General features: G+C 38.1%; 1 protein-coding gene across 2 annotated transcripts in view; it reads left to right on the top strand.

The window, feature by feature from the left end:
* Positions 1 to 15,315, top strand: part of ATAD2 (ATPase family AAA domain containing 2) — a 96,753-nt gene that overhangs the window by 56,888 nt on the left and 24,550 nt on the right. For both annotated transcript variants that reach the window (XM_055116901.2, XM_003820482.6), the window contains 10 exons: positions 27 to 135; positions 376 to 491; positions 1,969 to 2,143; positions 3,233 to 3,321; positions 10,268 to 10,427; positions 11,438 to 11,528; positions 12,304 to 12,618; positions 12,960 to 13,092; positions 13,438 to 13,624; positions 14,631 to 14,816. In XM_055116901.2, coding sequence (XP_054972876.2) covers positions 27 to 135; positions 376 to 491; positions 1,969 to 2,143; positions 3,233 to 3,321; positions 10,268 to 10,427; positions 11,438 to 11,528; positions 12,304 to 12,618; positions 12,960 to 13,092; positions 13,438 to 13,624; positions 14,631 to 14,816 — 1,561 coding nt within the window. The remainder of the gene's footprint in view (positions 1 to 26; positions 136 to 375; positions 492 to 1,968; positions 2,144 to 3,232; positions 3,322 to 10,267; positions 10,428 to 11,437; positions 11,529 to 12,303; positions 12,619 to 12,959; positions 13,093 to 13,437; positions 13,625 to 14,630; positions 14,817 to 15,315) is intronic.

The raw sequence follows: 15,315 nt of genomic DNA, 5'->3' as shown, positions 1-15,315 counted from the left end.
TGGTTTTAAAAAATCTTTTTAAATAGGTGCCTCCCACTAAATTTTCGGAAAGATGAATTAAAAGGCATTTATAAAGATCGAATGAAAATTGGAGCAAGCCTTGCCGATGTTGATCCAATGCAACTAGATTCTTCAGTGAGTACTCTGTTTTGAAACATATGCTTGAACTATAATGTGCTTTGTTTTAGTTTTAAAGTTAAAAAAAGGAACCAATGATTTTTCTTTTTAGTCAAAACTCTAACCTTTACAGACGTTTTTTGTTAATCTTCAGGTCACAATTAAGATATTATTACTTCATTGACTGTGTATGGTGTGGGGTGACATTTTAATCTGGACTCCAAATCTAAAAATGTACATGTTTGCTTCCATTACCAGGTACGATTTGATAGTGTTGGTGGCCTGTCTAATCATATAGCAGCTCTAAAAGAGATGGTGGTGTTTCCATTACTTTATCCAGAAGTCTTTGAAAAATTTAAAATTCAACCCCCAAGGTAATTTAATTATATTTTTAATTTTAGCTGAAAATCTTTGCTATTCTTGCTTCTTGTAGTTCTTATACCTTGCTTATTAACCCATTTTTAAGCGATAGTTCCCTTTTCCCTTTTCATTATACAACTTTTCTCTGTGAATCACCTTTATAGAAGCAGTAATTTAAATAAACTTTTAAAAATTAGTAAGCTTTCCCCTCATCATAAAAGTAATATACTGGGCCAGGCGCGGTGGCTCATGCCTGTAATCCCAGCACTTTGGGAGGCCAAGGCGGGTGGATTACCTGAGCTCAGGAGTTCGAGACCAGCCTGGGCAACGTGGTGAAACCCCGTCTCTACTAAAATAGAAAAAATTAGCCAGGCCTGGCGGCGTGCGCTGAGGCACAATTGCTTGAACCCGGGAGGCGGAAGTTGCAGTGAGCTGAGATTGGGCCACTGCATTCCAGCCTGGGCGACAGAGCGAGACACCATCTCCAAAAAAAAAAAAAAAAAGTAATGTACCATATATCAATCACAGGTAAACACTGGTGGGTTTTAAATTAAATTTTGTAATTTAAAAAATTAGAAAGTGGCCAGGCACGATGGCTTACGCCTGTAATCCCAGCACTTTGAGAGGTCAAGGTAGGTGGATCACGAGATCCGGAGTTCAAGACTAGCCTGGCCAACATGGTGAAACCCCATCTTTACTAAAAATACCCAAAAAATTAGCCAGGCATGGTGGCGGCCACCTGTTGTCCCAGCTACTCGGGAGGCTGAGGCAGGAGAATTGCTTGAACCTGGGATGCGGAGGTTGCAGTGAGCCGAGATCGCACCACTGCACTCCAGCCTGGGCGACACAGCAAGACTCTGTCTCAAAAAAAAAAATAGAAAGTGCCAGGCATGGTGGCTCACACCTGTGATTTCAGTGACTTGGGAGACTAAGACAGGAAGATTGCTTTAGCTCAGGAATTTGAGGTTGTAGTGAGCTATGATCATGCCACTGCACTCCAGCCTAGCTGACAGTGAGACCCCATCTTTAAAAATAAGTCAGAAAATTATTAATATTAAATAACATTTACTTCTTACAGGAAATGTTGGAAGTGCCTAGTTAAAGTAATTTAGTAAATTAAAAACAAATTTCTTGAATTTTCTTTCACATTTCTTCTTCCTTACAATATACATTTTCCCCCATACAAATTGAATTATATGATTGTGATATGTGATTACATATGCAAGGTAACATAATATGATGAACATGATGAATGAATTGTTAAAATGTTTCAAATAGAGTTTTATTTACAGTTGCAATATTAATTTTACAGTATCAGTATTAACTCCCAGGTTTTAAGTTGTGCTTTGTGGTGTGAAACTGTACCTTAATTCAGTTGTCTTACACATTTTAATTTTCTAATTAAATGAATCATGAAATTGGTTTCTAATTTTTGTTTTAAAAGTCTGCTTTTTAAATGTAATACTAAAATGTTAATGTATTGTTTTACAGAGGTTGTTTGTTTTATGGGCCACCTGGAACTGGAAAGACTCTGGTTGCCAGAGCACTTGCCAATGAGTGCAGTCAAGGGGATAAAAGAGTAGCATTTTTCATGAGGAAAGGTGCTGACTGTCTAAGTAAATGGGTAGGAGAATCTGAAAGACAGCTACGATTGCTGTTTGATCAGGTATGATATTAACATTTTATATATCTGGATAGTTCTGTAATCTAGGCAGATGTGTGTGAGGATTAGATAAATCTTACATTTAATCAATGTTCTAAATAAACCCAGAAGAATTAGACTAAATATGTAATCTTTCCAGATTATTTTCTTTTATATGTCGAGATGACACTGACCTACAGTGAACAGTTTTATAGTAAGAAGGGAAAGAAATAATTGGATCTTAGTTCTTTGGAGTCTTAGGTCTCATGCCTAGGAAGAGAGTGGTAATCTCATATTTAGAGAGATAGTAGTAGTGAATTATGGCTCAGTATGGGAGTTAAAGACTATTTCTGCCCTGGAGCAGCTTTCATTTTCATATCCCAGATTGTATTGACAGCACATTGTGAGATAATACATTCTGATCTACTGAGGCATATTGCTGCAAATGCTTTTAAATCTCTTTTTGGAACTCTCCGGAGGTTCTTTTTTACTTTTATGTTTATGGAAATGGATAAAAACTGTGGCATCTTGCTAAATAATGTTTTCCCATCCTGACTTGGAGGAAGACTATGTCATTGTCTTCTATTCTTTGTCTTGTTTCCATAGTTCAATAAATATTTTTGCGTGTCCAGGAACGATAGCTATGTGAAATCTAAGGTATATAACCAGTGGAGTATGTCTTTTGAATACTTCTGGTTGAAAATGCAATTGAAAATTAAACCATATATCATTATAATTTAGTTTGAATTCTTAAAACCCCGTTACTGGAACTTATGTTTAAATTTATAAATTATAAATAGTTATAAATTATAAATAAATTGAGACTGAGGCAGGAAAATCACTTGAACCCAGGAGGCAGAGGTTGCAGTGAGCCAAGATCATGCCACTGCACTCCAGCCTGGGTGACAGTGAGACTCCATCTCAAAAAAAGAAAAAAATTATATATAAATTCTGGTAAGTAAGTTTGAAGAAAAACCGATTCAAATAGTATATATTCAGCTTTATAAATTCTGTTAAGCATGTTTGAATGAGAATTGATTAAAATGGTTTATATTAAGTCTACGTGTTTGAGGCTGTTTATGCTAACAAATGACCACTCAACCTACTTTCTAGGCCTATCAGATGCGCCCATCAATTATTTTTTTTGACGAAATTGATGGTCTGGCTCCAGTACGGTCAAGCAGGCAAGATCAGATTCACAGGTAAAACTTGCTTGATGGCACTTCAACATTTCTTCCTATTTCCTGAGTGGTATTGATGTGTGAGAGATAGAATGTTAAATGGTGAAAGAAACTTGATAAGCTAGTAGTTCCTTTTTTTGGTAGTAGAACCCCAGCATATAGTACAAAAATAAAAAATGTGGATGGGTGCAGTGGCTCATACCTGTATTCCTGGCACTTTGGGAGGCCAAGGCAGGCAGATCACTTGAGGTCAAGAGTTTGAGACCAGCCTGGCCAACATGGTGAAATCATGTCTCTACTAAAAAAAAAAAAAAATTAGCTGGGTGTGGTGGTGCAAACCTAATAATCCCAGCTCCATGGAAGGCTGAGGCGGGAGAATCAGGAGAATCACTTGAACCCGGGAGGCGGAGGTTGCAGTGAGCTGAGATTATGCCACTGCACTCCAGCCTGGGTGACAGAGTGAGACTCCCTCTCAAAAAAAAAGTAAACCTGCTCCGAGTGTCAGTGTGTTGTAAAGCATGGTTTAAAAATCTTGGTTACAGAAGATTTAACTCATGATAGAAACAAATGTCTGCGGGTCAGTGATGTTAAGCCACTAGTAAGAGGAGGGCTATGGTGGGGAATGTGGCTGAATGTCCTATCACAAGAGCATATCCAGTTGCTTTTATCTCTGACCTGTTACTGATGTGCAGAAGCTTACCCAGACTTGAAAAATCGATTTTTTTCCCTCAGATTTTATGTTCAAATTGTTAAGTATCTTAAATTTTACCAGCTAATTTGGATGCTTTTAAGACATTGCCTGCGCTAAACAAAATCTAACTTAGGGCATTACTACTAGTTTAGGATTCTAATACTAGACCAATCTCCCCATTTTAAAGATGGGTAAATTGAACCCTCAACCCCCATGACTAGTTGCTTATCCAAGGGAGCACTTTTACAAGTGCTATTGTCCCAACCTGAATCTAAATTACTTTTAGTCCCAATTCATTTCAGTTTTTTAGAACTTCTTTTTAAATAGTTTCATGAATGATGTGTAATTGATTGATTAATTTGGAATATCCTAAAGGAAATATTTGTATGCTTTCATATATGCTAGTAGTATTGTTTTATATTATAGATAATGTAGATGAATAAGATATAGTGTGTGATTGATAGGTGGGTTTTGGCTTTTCTAACATCTAACAAGATTTGCTATATTCTAATGGCCTTTTAAACTTGATGATAAACAATTTTACTTGTTGCTGTGAGTAAATTAAAATATATGTTAAGTACCATGGTAAAAGTAGTTTTGTCTCTGCATGTCCTATTAGTAATCAGATAAACTTTTTATATGTGACACATTTCATTATCAGTCACACTATATTCATTGTGCTAACAGGAAGAAACATATTTAACAATACTTCCATCACTTCATAATCAAATAAGTTGAGTACTTACTGTGTTTTGGGATACTTCTAAAGATATTGGAGGAATTTTGGCAAAAAAATTACAGAGTAATTGTAGCAAAACTATGCCATCTTAAATATATATATATATATATATATATATATATATATTTTTTTTTTTTTTTTTTTTTTTTTTTTTTTGAGACAGAGTCTTGCTCTGTTGCCCAGGCTGGAATGCAATAGCGTGATCTCGGCTCACTGCAACCCCCATCTCCCAGGTTCCAGCGATTCTTCTGCCTCAGCCTCCCAAGTAGTTGGGGCTACAGGTGTGCCCCACCATGCCCAGCTAAATTTTTGTATTTTAGTAGAGATGGGGTTTCACCATGTTGGCCAGGTCTTGAACTCCTGACCTCAGGTGATCAGCCCGCCTCAGCCTCCCAGAGTGCTGGGATTATAGACGTGAGCCACCGCACCCAGCCTGTTCTTTGTGTTTTTAGCAGACACTGGGTTTCACCATGTTGGCCAGGCTGGTCCTGAACTCCTGACTTTAGGTGATCCACCCGTCTCTGCCTCCCAAAGTGCTGGGATTACAGGCATAAGCCACCGCGCCCCGCCAAATATAGCTACATTTTTAAAAGAAATTTAGTATTCAAGTTATTTTAACCAAAAACTTAAAAATTCTGACAGAGTAAAAATATATGTTAAATTAAGCTTTTTTAGAATTTAGCACATTGCATGTTGAAGATGATTAAACTGTATTCTGCACTTAATTTTAGTAATAATACTGTAGAATAATGCAAATAAGTAATTATGTGAATGTCATTAGGTAATAATATTTTCAACCTAAGAGAAAGAAGATACAAATGTGAAATAAGTCAAATTACCCTAAATTGTTTTTTTTGAGACAAAGTCTTGCTCTGTCGCCCAGGCTGGAGTGCGGTAGCACAGTCTTGGCTCACTGCAACCTCTGCCTCCCGAGTTCAAGCAATTCTCCTGCCTCAGCCTCCCGAGTAGCTGGGATTACAGGCATGCACCAGCACACTTGGCTAATTTTTTGTATTTTTAGTAGAGACAGGGTTTCACCATGTTGGCCAGGCTGGTCTCGAACTCCTGATCTCAGGTGATCCATCTGCCTCAGCCTTCCAAAGTACTGGGATTACAGGCGTGAGCCACCCACTCGACCTGAAACCCTGATAGTCTTTACTTTGAATTGCAAATATCAATAGAAACTTGGGACAGAGTTTTTTGTTTTGTTTTGTTTTTTTTAAAGAAAAAAAAAATCCTAACTCTGGACACTTTAAAAAGGCCTAGAAGCAATCACAATCCAGTAGCAATTAATGTCCATCCCTGAGTGTGGTCTCTAAATATTAGGACTCAGGAGAGATGGCAGATTGTAACACTGAAGCAGAAATGATCAAGACAAGCCTAGAATACTTTGTAATGCCTGAAAGCAATAAAAAAAAAAATTACTGGAATCGTACCAGAATGACATAGGAGCCAATTTTGAGGGATCTCTCACTGGCTGAAGATTAAACAATTTGAGCATCAAAAATAATGACTACAGTAGATAGAAATATATCAAATACCTAAAAAAACATCACTTTTTTTGTGTTGTTAGTTTTTTGTTGTTGTTGGTTTTGGTTTGGTTTGATGTTATTGTTGTTTTGTGACAGAGTCTCACTCTGTCACCCAGGCTGGAGTGCAGTGGCATGATCTTGGCTCACTGCAACCTCCACCTCCCAGGTTCAAGCTATTCTCGTGCCTCAGCCTCCCTAGTAGCTGGGATTACAGGCATGTGCCACCACTCCTGGCTAATTTTTGAACTTTTAGTAGAGACAGGGTTTTGCCATTTTGGCCAAGCTGGTCTTGAACTCCTGGCCTCAAGAGATCTACCTGCCTCAGCCTCCCAAAGTGCTGGGATTACAGGCGTGACCCACCACACAAGGCCTTGTTTTTGTTTTTGGAGACAGAATCTTACTCTGTTACCCAGGCTGGAGTGCAGTAGCATGATCACAACTCACTGCAGCCTTGATCTCCTGGGCTCAAGCAATCTTCCCACCTCAACTTCTCAGAACTACAGGCACACACTACCACACTCAGCTGGGTTTTTGTTGGTTTGTTTGTTTTTTAGTAAAGATGAAGTCTCTGTTGCCCAGGTTGGTCTCGAACTCCTGAGCTCAAGTGATCCTCCCACCTCGGGCTCTCAAAGTGCTGGGATTACAGGCATGAGCCACCATGCCCAGCCACCATCAGTTTTTTGTCGTTGTTGTTGTTGTTGTTTTTGATTTTGTTTTTTTTTTTTTTAAAGAAAACATCTTATTTGTTAAAAAAAAAAAAAAAAAGGTATGATTTCTTAATTTCTATTCTTGGCATAAATTTTCTTTCCAGTGCAACCAAAACTTACTGAACCCTTTTCAGCACTGTTATTCAGAACTTGGAGTTCTATTGCTGGATAAAAAATTCATTCACAAATAAGCTGTGCAATTCGATCACCTTGAAGTTTTGACTTCAAACTTTTCTTTGACAGAACACCACAATGTTTCTCCTATAACCTTCATCTAAGACACCCAGCTCCTAAGTGTTTTGCAGCCAAGCCAAAATGTAGAGCTACTCTTCCATAACACCCAGAAGGAGCAGCTATCTGAATGTCTGATAGCTTCTTCCATAGGTGGTATTGTATAATCATATGCACTGTATAGGTCATAGCCCTCGGCCTGTGTGGACTCCCAGCTCCCAGGTTGAGTCCAGAACCAGGCAAGGTGGAGCTACATGCCCCACCCTACCCTCCTGCGCAGGCCAGACCCACTTGCGGGGGGAAATGACAGGTGTCTCTTTGGAGCAGGGCATGGCAGAGCAAGGAGGTGAGGGGAGGAGATAGCCACGAGAACCAGAAAGTGCAGAATGAGCCTCCTCCCCATCACCACCACCCCCGCCACTGCTGGCAGTGAACACACCAAGATCTTAAAAATCATCAGTTTTTAGGGCCGGGCGCGGTGGCTCACGCCTGTAATCCCAGCACTTTGGGAGGCCAAGGCGGGTGGATCACGAGGTCAGGAGATCGAGACCATCCTGGCTAACACGGTGAAACCCCATCTCTACTAAAAATACAAAAATATTAGCCGGGCATGGTGGCAGGTGCCTGTAGTCCCAGCTACTCGGGAGGCGGAGGCAGTAGAATGGCACGAACCCGGGAGGCGGAGCTTGCAGTCAGCTGAGATCGTGCCACTGCACTCCAGCCTGGGCGACAGAGCCAGACTCCGTCTCAAAAAAAAAAAAAAAAAAAAAAACATCAGTTTTTAATAATGTTTTTAATTCAGCTGGTCACCTAAGGTTGCTGAGTTATTATTTATTACTCTGAAAATTGATAAGAGGGAAAGAATCAAACATTTCTTCTTCCTGTCCTATACAGGCCATGATTGAGGGTAATTCAGCAGTTGATGAAGTAGTGTAGTTCTCTGTATAGGAAAATCACAGCTAATAAATGCAAAAGAAATGATTGAATTAGAAATTCACCATTTTGCAGCCTCTTATGAAATAGTGGATCTAGACTTGTCGTTTTTTAACCAGGGATGATGCCATCCCCCTCCCTGCAGGGACAGATATCTAGAGACAGTTTTGGTTGTCACAACTGGTGGGGGCAGCTACTTAGCATTTGGTAGATGAAGGCTGTTAAACATCTTACACGTACAGGACAGCTCTCCACAACAAATAATTATCTGGCCCAAAATGTCAGTAGTGCTAATTTGGGAAACCTTTATCTAAACAATAATTATCAATGGCCACTCAAGCAGTAAGATAAAAAAGAAGTTTGATGGGGATATTTATGATGGGTGGAACAAGCTGTTAACACCTGACCGAAACTCAACCCACTGATTGACCTTAAATGGGAAACTGATATTAGGTGCCTCCTGTGGGGATATAATAGGAATTACGTGGTATCTTCCTGTGAAATATGCCATCCCAAATGGTTTAGCCAGCATCCATTAAGCTTCTAGATCTAGGCCGGGCGCAGTGGCTCACGTCTGTAATCCCAGCACTTTGGGAGTCCTAGGCAGGCAGATCACAAGGTCAGAAGATGGAGACCATCCTGGCTAACACGGTGAAATCTCGTCTCTACGAAAAAAAAAAATACAAAAAAATTAGCCAGGCATGGTAGCGGGCACCTGTAGTCCCAGCTACTCGGGAGGCTGAGGCAGGAGAATGGCGTAAACCCAGGAGGTGGAGCTTTCAGTGAGCTGAGACCACGCCACTGCACTCCAGCCTGGGAGACAGAGCGAGACTCCGTCTCAAAAAAAAAAGAAAAAAAAAAGCTTCTAGATCTAGCTACCAGTTTCCAGGAAATATGAAAGATAGAGGGGGACAACTTAAATGACCCTATGAGGAAGCAGTCAGCCCAGTCCAGAATGTGGGAAGGAAATTCTACAAGCCAAGTGACCCAGTTTCTTCAACAAATAAATGGCATGGAGGGAAAAAAAATGTAAGAGGCACAGTGGGAACTGTCAAGGAATTCAGTGACAAATAATCAAGTGTAGTGTGTGGGTCCTGGATTAACTAAATCAAATGTAAACAGGTATTTTGAGACAATCAGGAAAAATTGGGTATTAGATATTATTAAAGAATTAGTCATTTACTTAGGATGATGATATTGTTGGGTTTGTTGTAAGTCCTTATCTCTTAGAAATCCATACATGAAGTACTTACATGAAATATTTATGAATTGAACTGTGTGTCCGAGGTTTTATTTTTCTTTTTAAAAGTGATCAGGTGAAGACATTAAAAAAGTCATACTGATAATTGTTGAAGCTGAGTGATGGAAATTTGGAGATCATTTTACTATTCTGTCTTTATAATAAAAAGTTTAAAATGTAATGAAAATTCTGTTATGCTTTATGTATATTCTATTTTGGTGTCCTTTGATAATGTATATACAGTGGAAATTTTACTATTTTTAGATACTGTGTGTCCTACCTGGTGCTATCAGCACTTTTTTTCTTTTTCTTTTCTTTTTTATTTTTTCGAGACAAGGTCTTGCTCTGTCACCCAGGCTGGAATGCAGTGGTGCAATCTTGGCTCACTACGTACAACCTCAGCTTCCCAAGTAGTAGGACTACAGGCACAGGTCATGTCACCATGCTGGCTAATTTTTTTTTTTTAATAGAGATGGGGTTTCCCTATGTTGCCCAGGCTGGTCTCAAACTCCTGGCCTCGAGTACTCTTCCCACCTCAGCCCCCAAGTTCTGGGGTTACAGGCGTGAGCCACCATGCCTTGCCTTTTTTTTCTTTTTGATGTTATATATTGTTTGGGAACTCTTAAGTTCCTTTGTGAAATTATGCTTTGTAAAATGTCTTCTAGGATTCATTTGTGGGGGTCTAACAACCGTCTGTTTTCCATTGATTTCAATTTCTATGGGCCATTTGGGATGTTATTTTATAGATTTTTTTAATCCATTGGAAATAGTGAGGTGCCCGGAGAAAATTTATTCACGTGAAATGTGTTAAATCTTACAAAAGAAGAAATATTACTGAATGATATAGACTGTGTTCATAGTATTAATCTCTTCTCTCTTATTTTTAAAATTTAGTTCTATTGTTTCCACCCTGCTAGCTCTTATGGATGGATTGGACAGCAGAGGGGAAATTGTGGTCATTGGTGCTACCAACAGACTAGATTCTATAGACCCTGCTTTACGAAGGCCTGGTCGCTTTGATAGAGAATTCCTCTTTAGCCTGCCTGATAAAGAGGTAAGAATTTAACGTCACTCAAATTTTGACAAAATATATTGCTGTTTATTAATAATAAGTCTTGGTATAGTAAAAATTTGGAGATTCTTGAGTTTTGTATCATGGTCTTGTCAAGTGATAGTAAACAACTCAAATGGGGACAAATTTTTATTCTTTTCTTTAAATATAATAATGCCGTCCCAAAATTATCTTAAAATTATTTCAATTTGAGTGTAGCCTTTGGATGTTCTAAGTGTTGCTTCAGAACGTATGGCTTAATGAGTAATCAATCCTTAGCCAGTTTGTTAGCCTTGGCTTTTTCATGAATATCATCATATAATCCTACCGAGTTTTTTTAAGTCTACTTAATCTTCTGGGAACCAAAGAGGAAAATATGTCAAGAGCTGTCTGTACTCTTAAAAACAGCTCTTAATATGCACCAGAATGAATAGCTACTTTAGTAGTTACTTTTCTCTTATTTGTGTTTATGACGAATATAACTTTAGTGCTATAAATGCAAATATGTTTAATAATGAGACTTAAGTTCATTAAACTCTTAAAAGTACATCCTTTTTCTTATTTTCACTTTCATATTTTGCTTATATTGAGTTTTTTTGGTTGGTTGTTTATGATAAAGTCTTGCTCTGTCACCCAGGCTGAGGTGCAGTGGCACAATCTCAGCTCACTGCAACTTCCGCCCCTGGGATTCAAGCAATTCTCGTGCCTCAGACTCCCAAGTAGCTGGGATTACAGGCACACGCTACCACGCCCAGCTAATCTTTGTATTTTTAGTAGAGAGTGGTTTTCACCATGTTGGCCAGGCTGGTCTTGAACTTCCAACCTCAAGTGATCCACCTGCCTCGGCCTCCCAAAGTGCTGGGATTACAGGTGTGAGCCACCGCACCCGGCCAGTATTAAGTACTGATCACTTTAAAATTTTAGATAATCAAAAGTATTTTAATCGAAATTAATGTAATCTGAACAGCATTTATTATTATAGTTGTAAAAAATTAAATTGTTTTTATTCATAGGCTCGAAAAGAGATTCTAAAGATTCACACCAGGGATTGGAATCCCAAACCACTGGACACATTTTTAGAAGAGCTAGCAGAAAACTGTGTTGGTAAACATTGTTTTAAGCAGTTAAAATAAATACTACATTTATTTCAAATATGAAATAAGTTATATTAGGTTGGTGCAAAAGTAATTGTGGTTTTTGCCTGTAAAAGTAATGGCAAAAACCACAGTTTCTTTTGCACCAGACTAATAAAGAAATACAAGGTTATATTTGTTTCTTATCTCTTATTTGTGGCATTTTCTTCTCACGAAGTCTTGGTATTAAATAGAGATATTTGACAAATTGGCCATCGGGGCAGAGTAGATAATAATATAATTGTACAAAATACAATATATTATTATATCATAATAAGATAATAGCTATTCTTTACTGACCATTTTGTAGTCATCCTTTTAAGCATTTTACATATATTATTTCATGTAATTTTCACATCATTCCTGTGATGTAGGTAGCAGTATCTCTACAGATGAAGAAATGGCTGGAGAGCATTATGTGAATCTTCTAAGGTCATACAGCTAGTAAATTACAAACTGGAATGTGAATCTAGTCTGTGTGATTTTAAAACTCTTGCTTTTGACCTCTGTGCTATACTTAGTGCTTGTGTATTGCACTCTTAAAAGTTGATTGATTGTTGATGGCCATTACTACCCTATAAGTTTACTGGGTAAAAGAGATTTTGGTCTTATTACTCTTAAATATTTGCTAACTATATTCCGAGGCTGATTTTTAATTTTTTTTTTAACCATGGTCATGCTAATAGAGTTTTGTGTTTCTTTGTTTGGTCGGCTGGTTCTTTTCTTCCCCTGGTTGCTTTGGATAGGATACTGTGGAGCAGATATTAAATCAATATGTGCTGAAGCTGCTTTATGTGCTTTACGACGACGCTACCCACAGATCTATACCACTAGTGAGAAACTGCAGTTGGATCTCTCTTCAATTAATATCTCAGCTAAGGATTTCGAGGTAGCTATGCAAAAGATGATACCAGCCTCCCAAAGAGCTGTGACATCACCTGGGCAGGCACTGTCCACTGTTGTGAAACCACTCCTGCAAAACACTGTTGACAAGATTTTAGAAGCCCTGCAGAGAGTATTTCCACATGCAGAATTCAGAACAAATAAAACATTAGACTCAGGTATAAAACTTGATTGACCATTTAAAGTTAGTTTTTATAATCAGTAAAGTGAAATGTTTCATACATACCAGAAATATTTATTTGTAAAAGAATCTCTTGAAAAGAATTTGGTAATGCTTTACCTGGGATATTTGAAGGAAATTTACTCCATGGATTGCCCTTAACTTAACTTATTGTAAGTTTGGGGTACATTTTTACATTTACTTATTAATTCATATCTACACAAATATTTTTGATTCTTTGAAAAAATTTAATTGAAGTATGCTGACTTGGTGACTGAAGCAATAAAGATTTGCTTTGCAATCCAAAAGTTACTAATGTACAATTTTTTGGTTTTATAGATATTTCTTGTCCTCTGCTAGAAAGTGACTTGGCTTACAGTGATGATGATGTTCCATCAGTTTATGAAAATGGACTTTCTCAGAAATCTTCTCATAAGGCAAAAGACAATTTTAATTTTCTTCATTTGAATAGGTATATTTTTCTTGCAAATCAATGTTTTTTGCATATGTAAATTTTCTAAAAATAAATGAGATGTGGTTGAAAAAATAAAAAATGCTAACCAATCTGCTTTGTATTTAAATTAAACTACCAGAAATTTTTTGTTGTTACAGTTGTCACAACAGTAGAAATTACAGTCTATAAAAATATTCCTAAAAACCTTTGGGGGTCAGTTTCCAGAAACTATGTGAACCATGTTATGATTGGTTGGCCTTATTGGCAAGACTTCTTACTTATGAAAGTTTATAGTTGACAATTTAGGGGGAAAATTTAAACTGTTTTTTCTAAAACATAGCTTATTAATCATTTCTCTTTCAGAAGTGCTTGTTACCAACCTATGTCTTTTCGACCAAGAATATTGATAGTAGGAGAACCAGGATTTGGGCAAGGTTCTCACTTGGCACCAGCTGTCATTCATGCTTTGGAAAAGTTTACTGTATATACATTAGACATTCCTGTTCTTTTTGGAGTTAGTGCTACATCCCCTGAAGAAACATGTGCCCAGGTAATTTGTTGGTGCCCAAGTATAAGACAAAACAGGCTTTCAGAGGCAAAAGCTAAAATTGCCCCATTTTTTTGTATTGTGTTTTTTTGTCTTTCTGATTTGTAACTTTAGGTTTACAAAACAGAGTTATGCATGATTGCTTAGTCATTAAAGAGAATGACTTTAAATCCCACATTCACCCTTAATATCTTTGTGACCTTAGTAAAGTTGTTAGATCTCTCTAATTTTCCCCTTTTGGAAAATGGAGATAATACTACTTACCTCACATGGCTGTTGGGAGAATTAAATGAGTAAAGTACTTAAAATGGTGACTGCTCCTTAGTAAGTACTCAGATATTCTGCAGTTTCTGTTTTTGGTATTTGTATATTAACTTGTTTTTGGTTTTGGTTTTGGTTTTTTTGAGACGGAGTCTTGCTGTGTCACGAGGCTGGAGTGCAGTGGCACGATCCCGGCTCCCTGCAACCTCCGCCTTCCGGGTTCAAGCAATTCTCCTGCCTTAGCCTCCCGAGTAGCTGGGACTACAGGTGCATGCCGCCACACCCAGCTAATTTTTTTTTTTTTTTTTTTTGTATTTTAATAGAGACGGGGTTTCACCATGTTGCCCAGGATGGTCTCGAACTCCTGGGCTCAGGCAGTCCACCCGCCTCGGCCTCCCAAAGTGCGTGGATTATAGGCATGAGCCACCACGCCTGGCTATATGAACATTTTTAAAACATAAAAATATTTTATATTTGTAGTTTTGTTTATTTTTGATTACCACAATAGAAAAATCTTCTAGATTTCTCCAGCTGTTTTCTAGTTGCTTGAAGAAATTATCTTTTTCCAAAAAAATGAAACTTTTAATCAACATTTAAAAATAAGGTTGTGGGATTTTGGAGAAGCATTTTAAAAACTTGAGGACTTTATATGTTACTCCTGGGAGGTTAAACATTGTTTCAGACTAATAGAACTAGCATTATTAACATGCTGACTCTAACTGAATTTGTTTTGTTCTCGCTCTACTAGGTGATTCGTGAAGCTAAGAGAACAGCACCAAGTATAGTGTATGTTCCTCATATCCACGTGTGGTGGGAAATAGTTGGACCGACACTTAAAGCCACATTTACCACATTATTACAGAATATTCCTTCATTTGCTCCAGTTTTACTACTTGCAACTTCTGACAAACCCCATTCTGCTTTGCCAGAAGAGGTAATTTATGTGGGGCGGTATCATTATACTTTCAAAAAGAGTTGTTTGTACCACAATAATCATAACTTATTGAAAAAATTCAAATGCTGTAGAAGTGAATAAAAGGATAAGTTTTCTTATCAAAGATACCATTGGTAACTATTTGGTATATGTGCTCATTGGGTAAGATGGTATATGTATATGTGTATGTATATATTAAGGATACATAAATTTTTTCTCTTGAAAAATGGTATTATATGCCGGGCGTAGTGGCTCACGCCTGTAATCCCAGCACTTTGGGAGGCCGAGGCAGGTGGATCATAAGGTCAGGAGATTGAGACCATCCTGGCTAACAGGGTGAAACCCCGTCCCTACTAAAAATACAAAAAAAATTAGCTGGGCTTGGTGGCTGGTGCCTGCAGTCCCAGCTACTCAGGAGACTGAAGCAGGAGAATGGCATGAACCCTGGAGGCAGAGCTTGCAGTGAGCCGAGTGAGCCACTGCACTCCAGCCTGGGCGA

This window comes from Pan paniscus, chromosome 7 (genome assembly GCF_029289425.2).
Source record: "Pan paniscus chromosome 7, NHGRI_mPanPan1-v2.0_pri, whole genome shotgun sequence".
Lineage (NCBI taxonomy): Eukaryota > Metazoa > Chordata > Mammalia > Primates > Hominidae > Pan > Pan paniscus.
The sequence above is the reverse complement of the archived record's forward strand: the minus strand, read 5'-3'. Positions and strand labels throughout refer to the sequence as shown.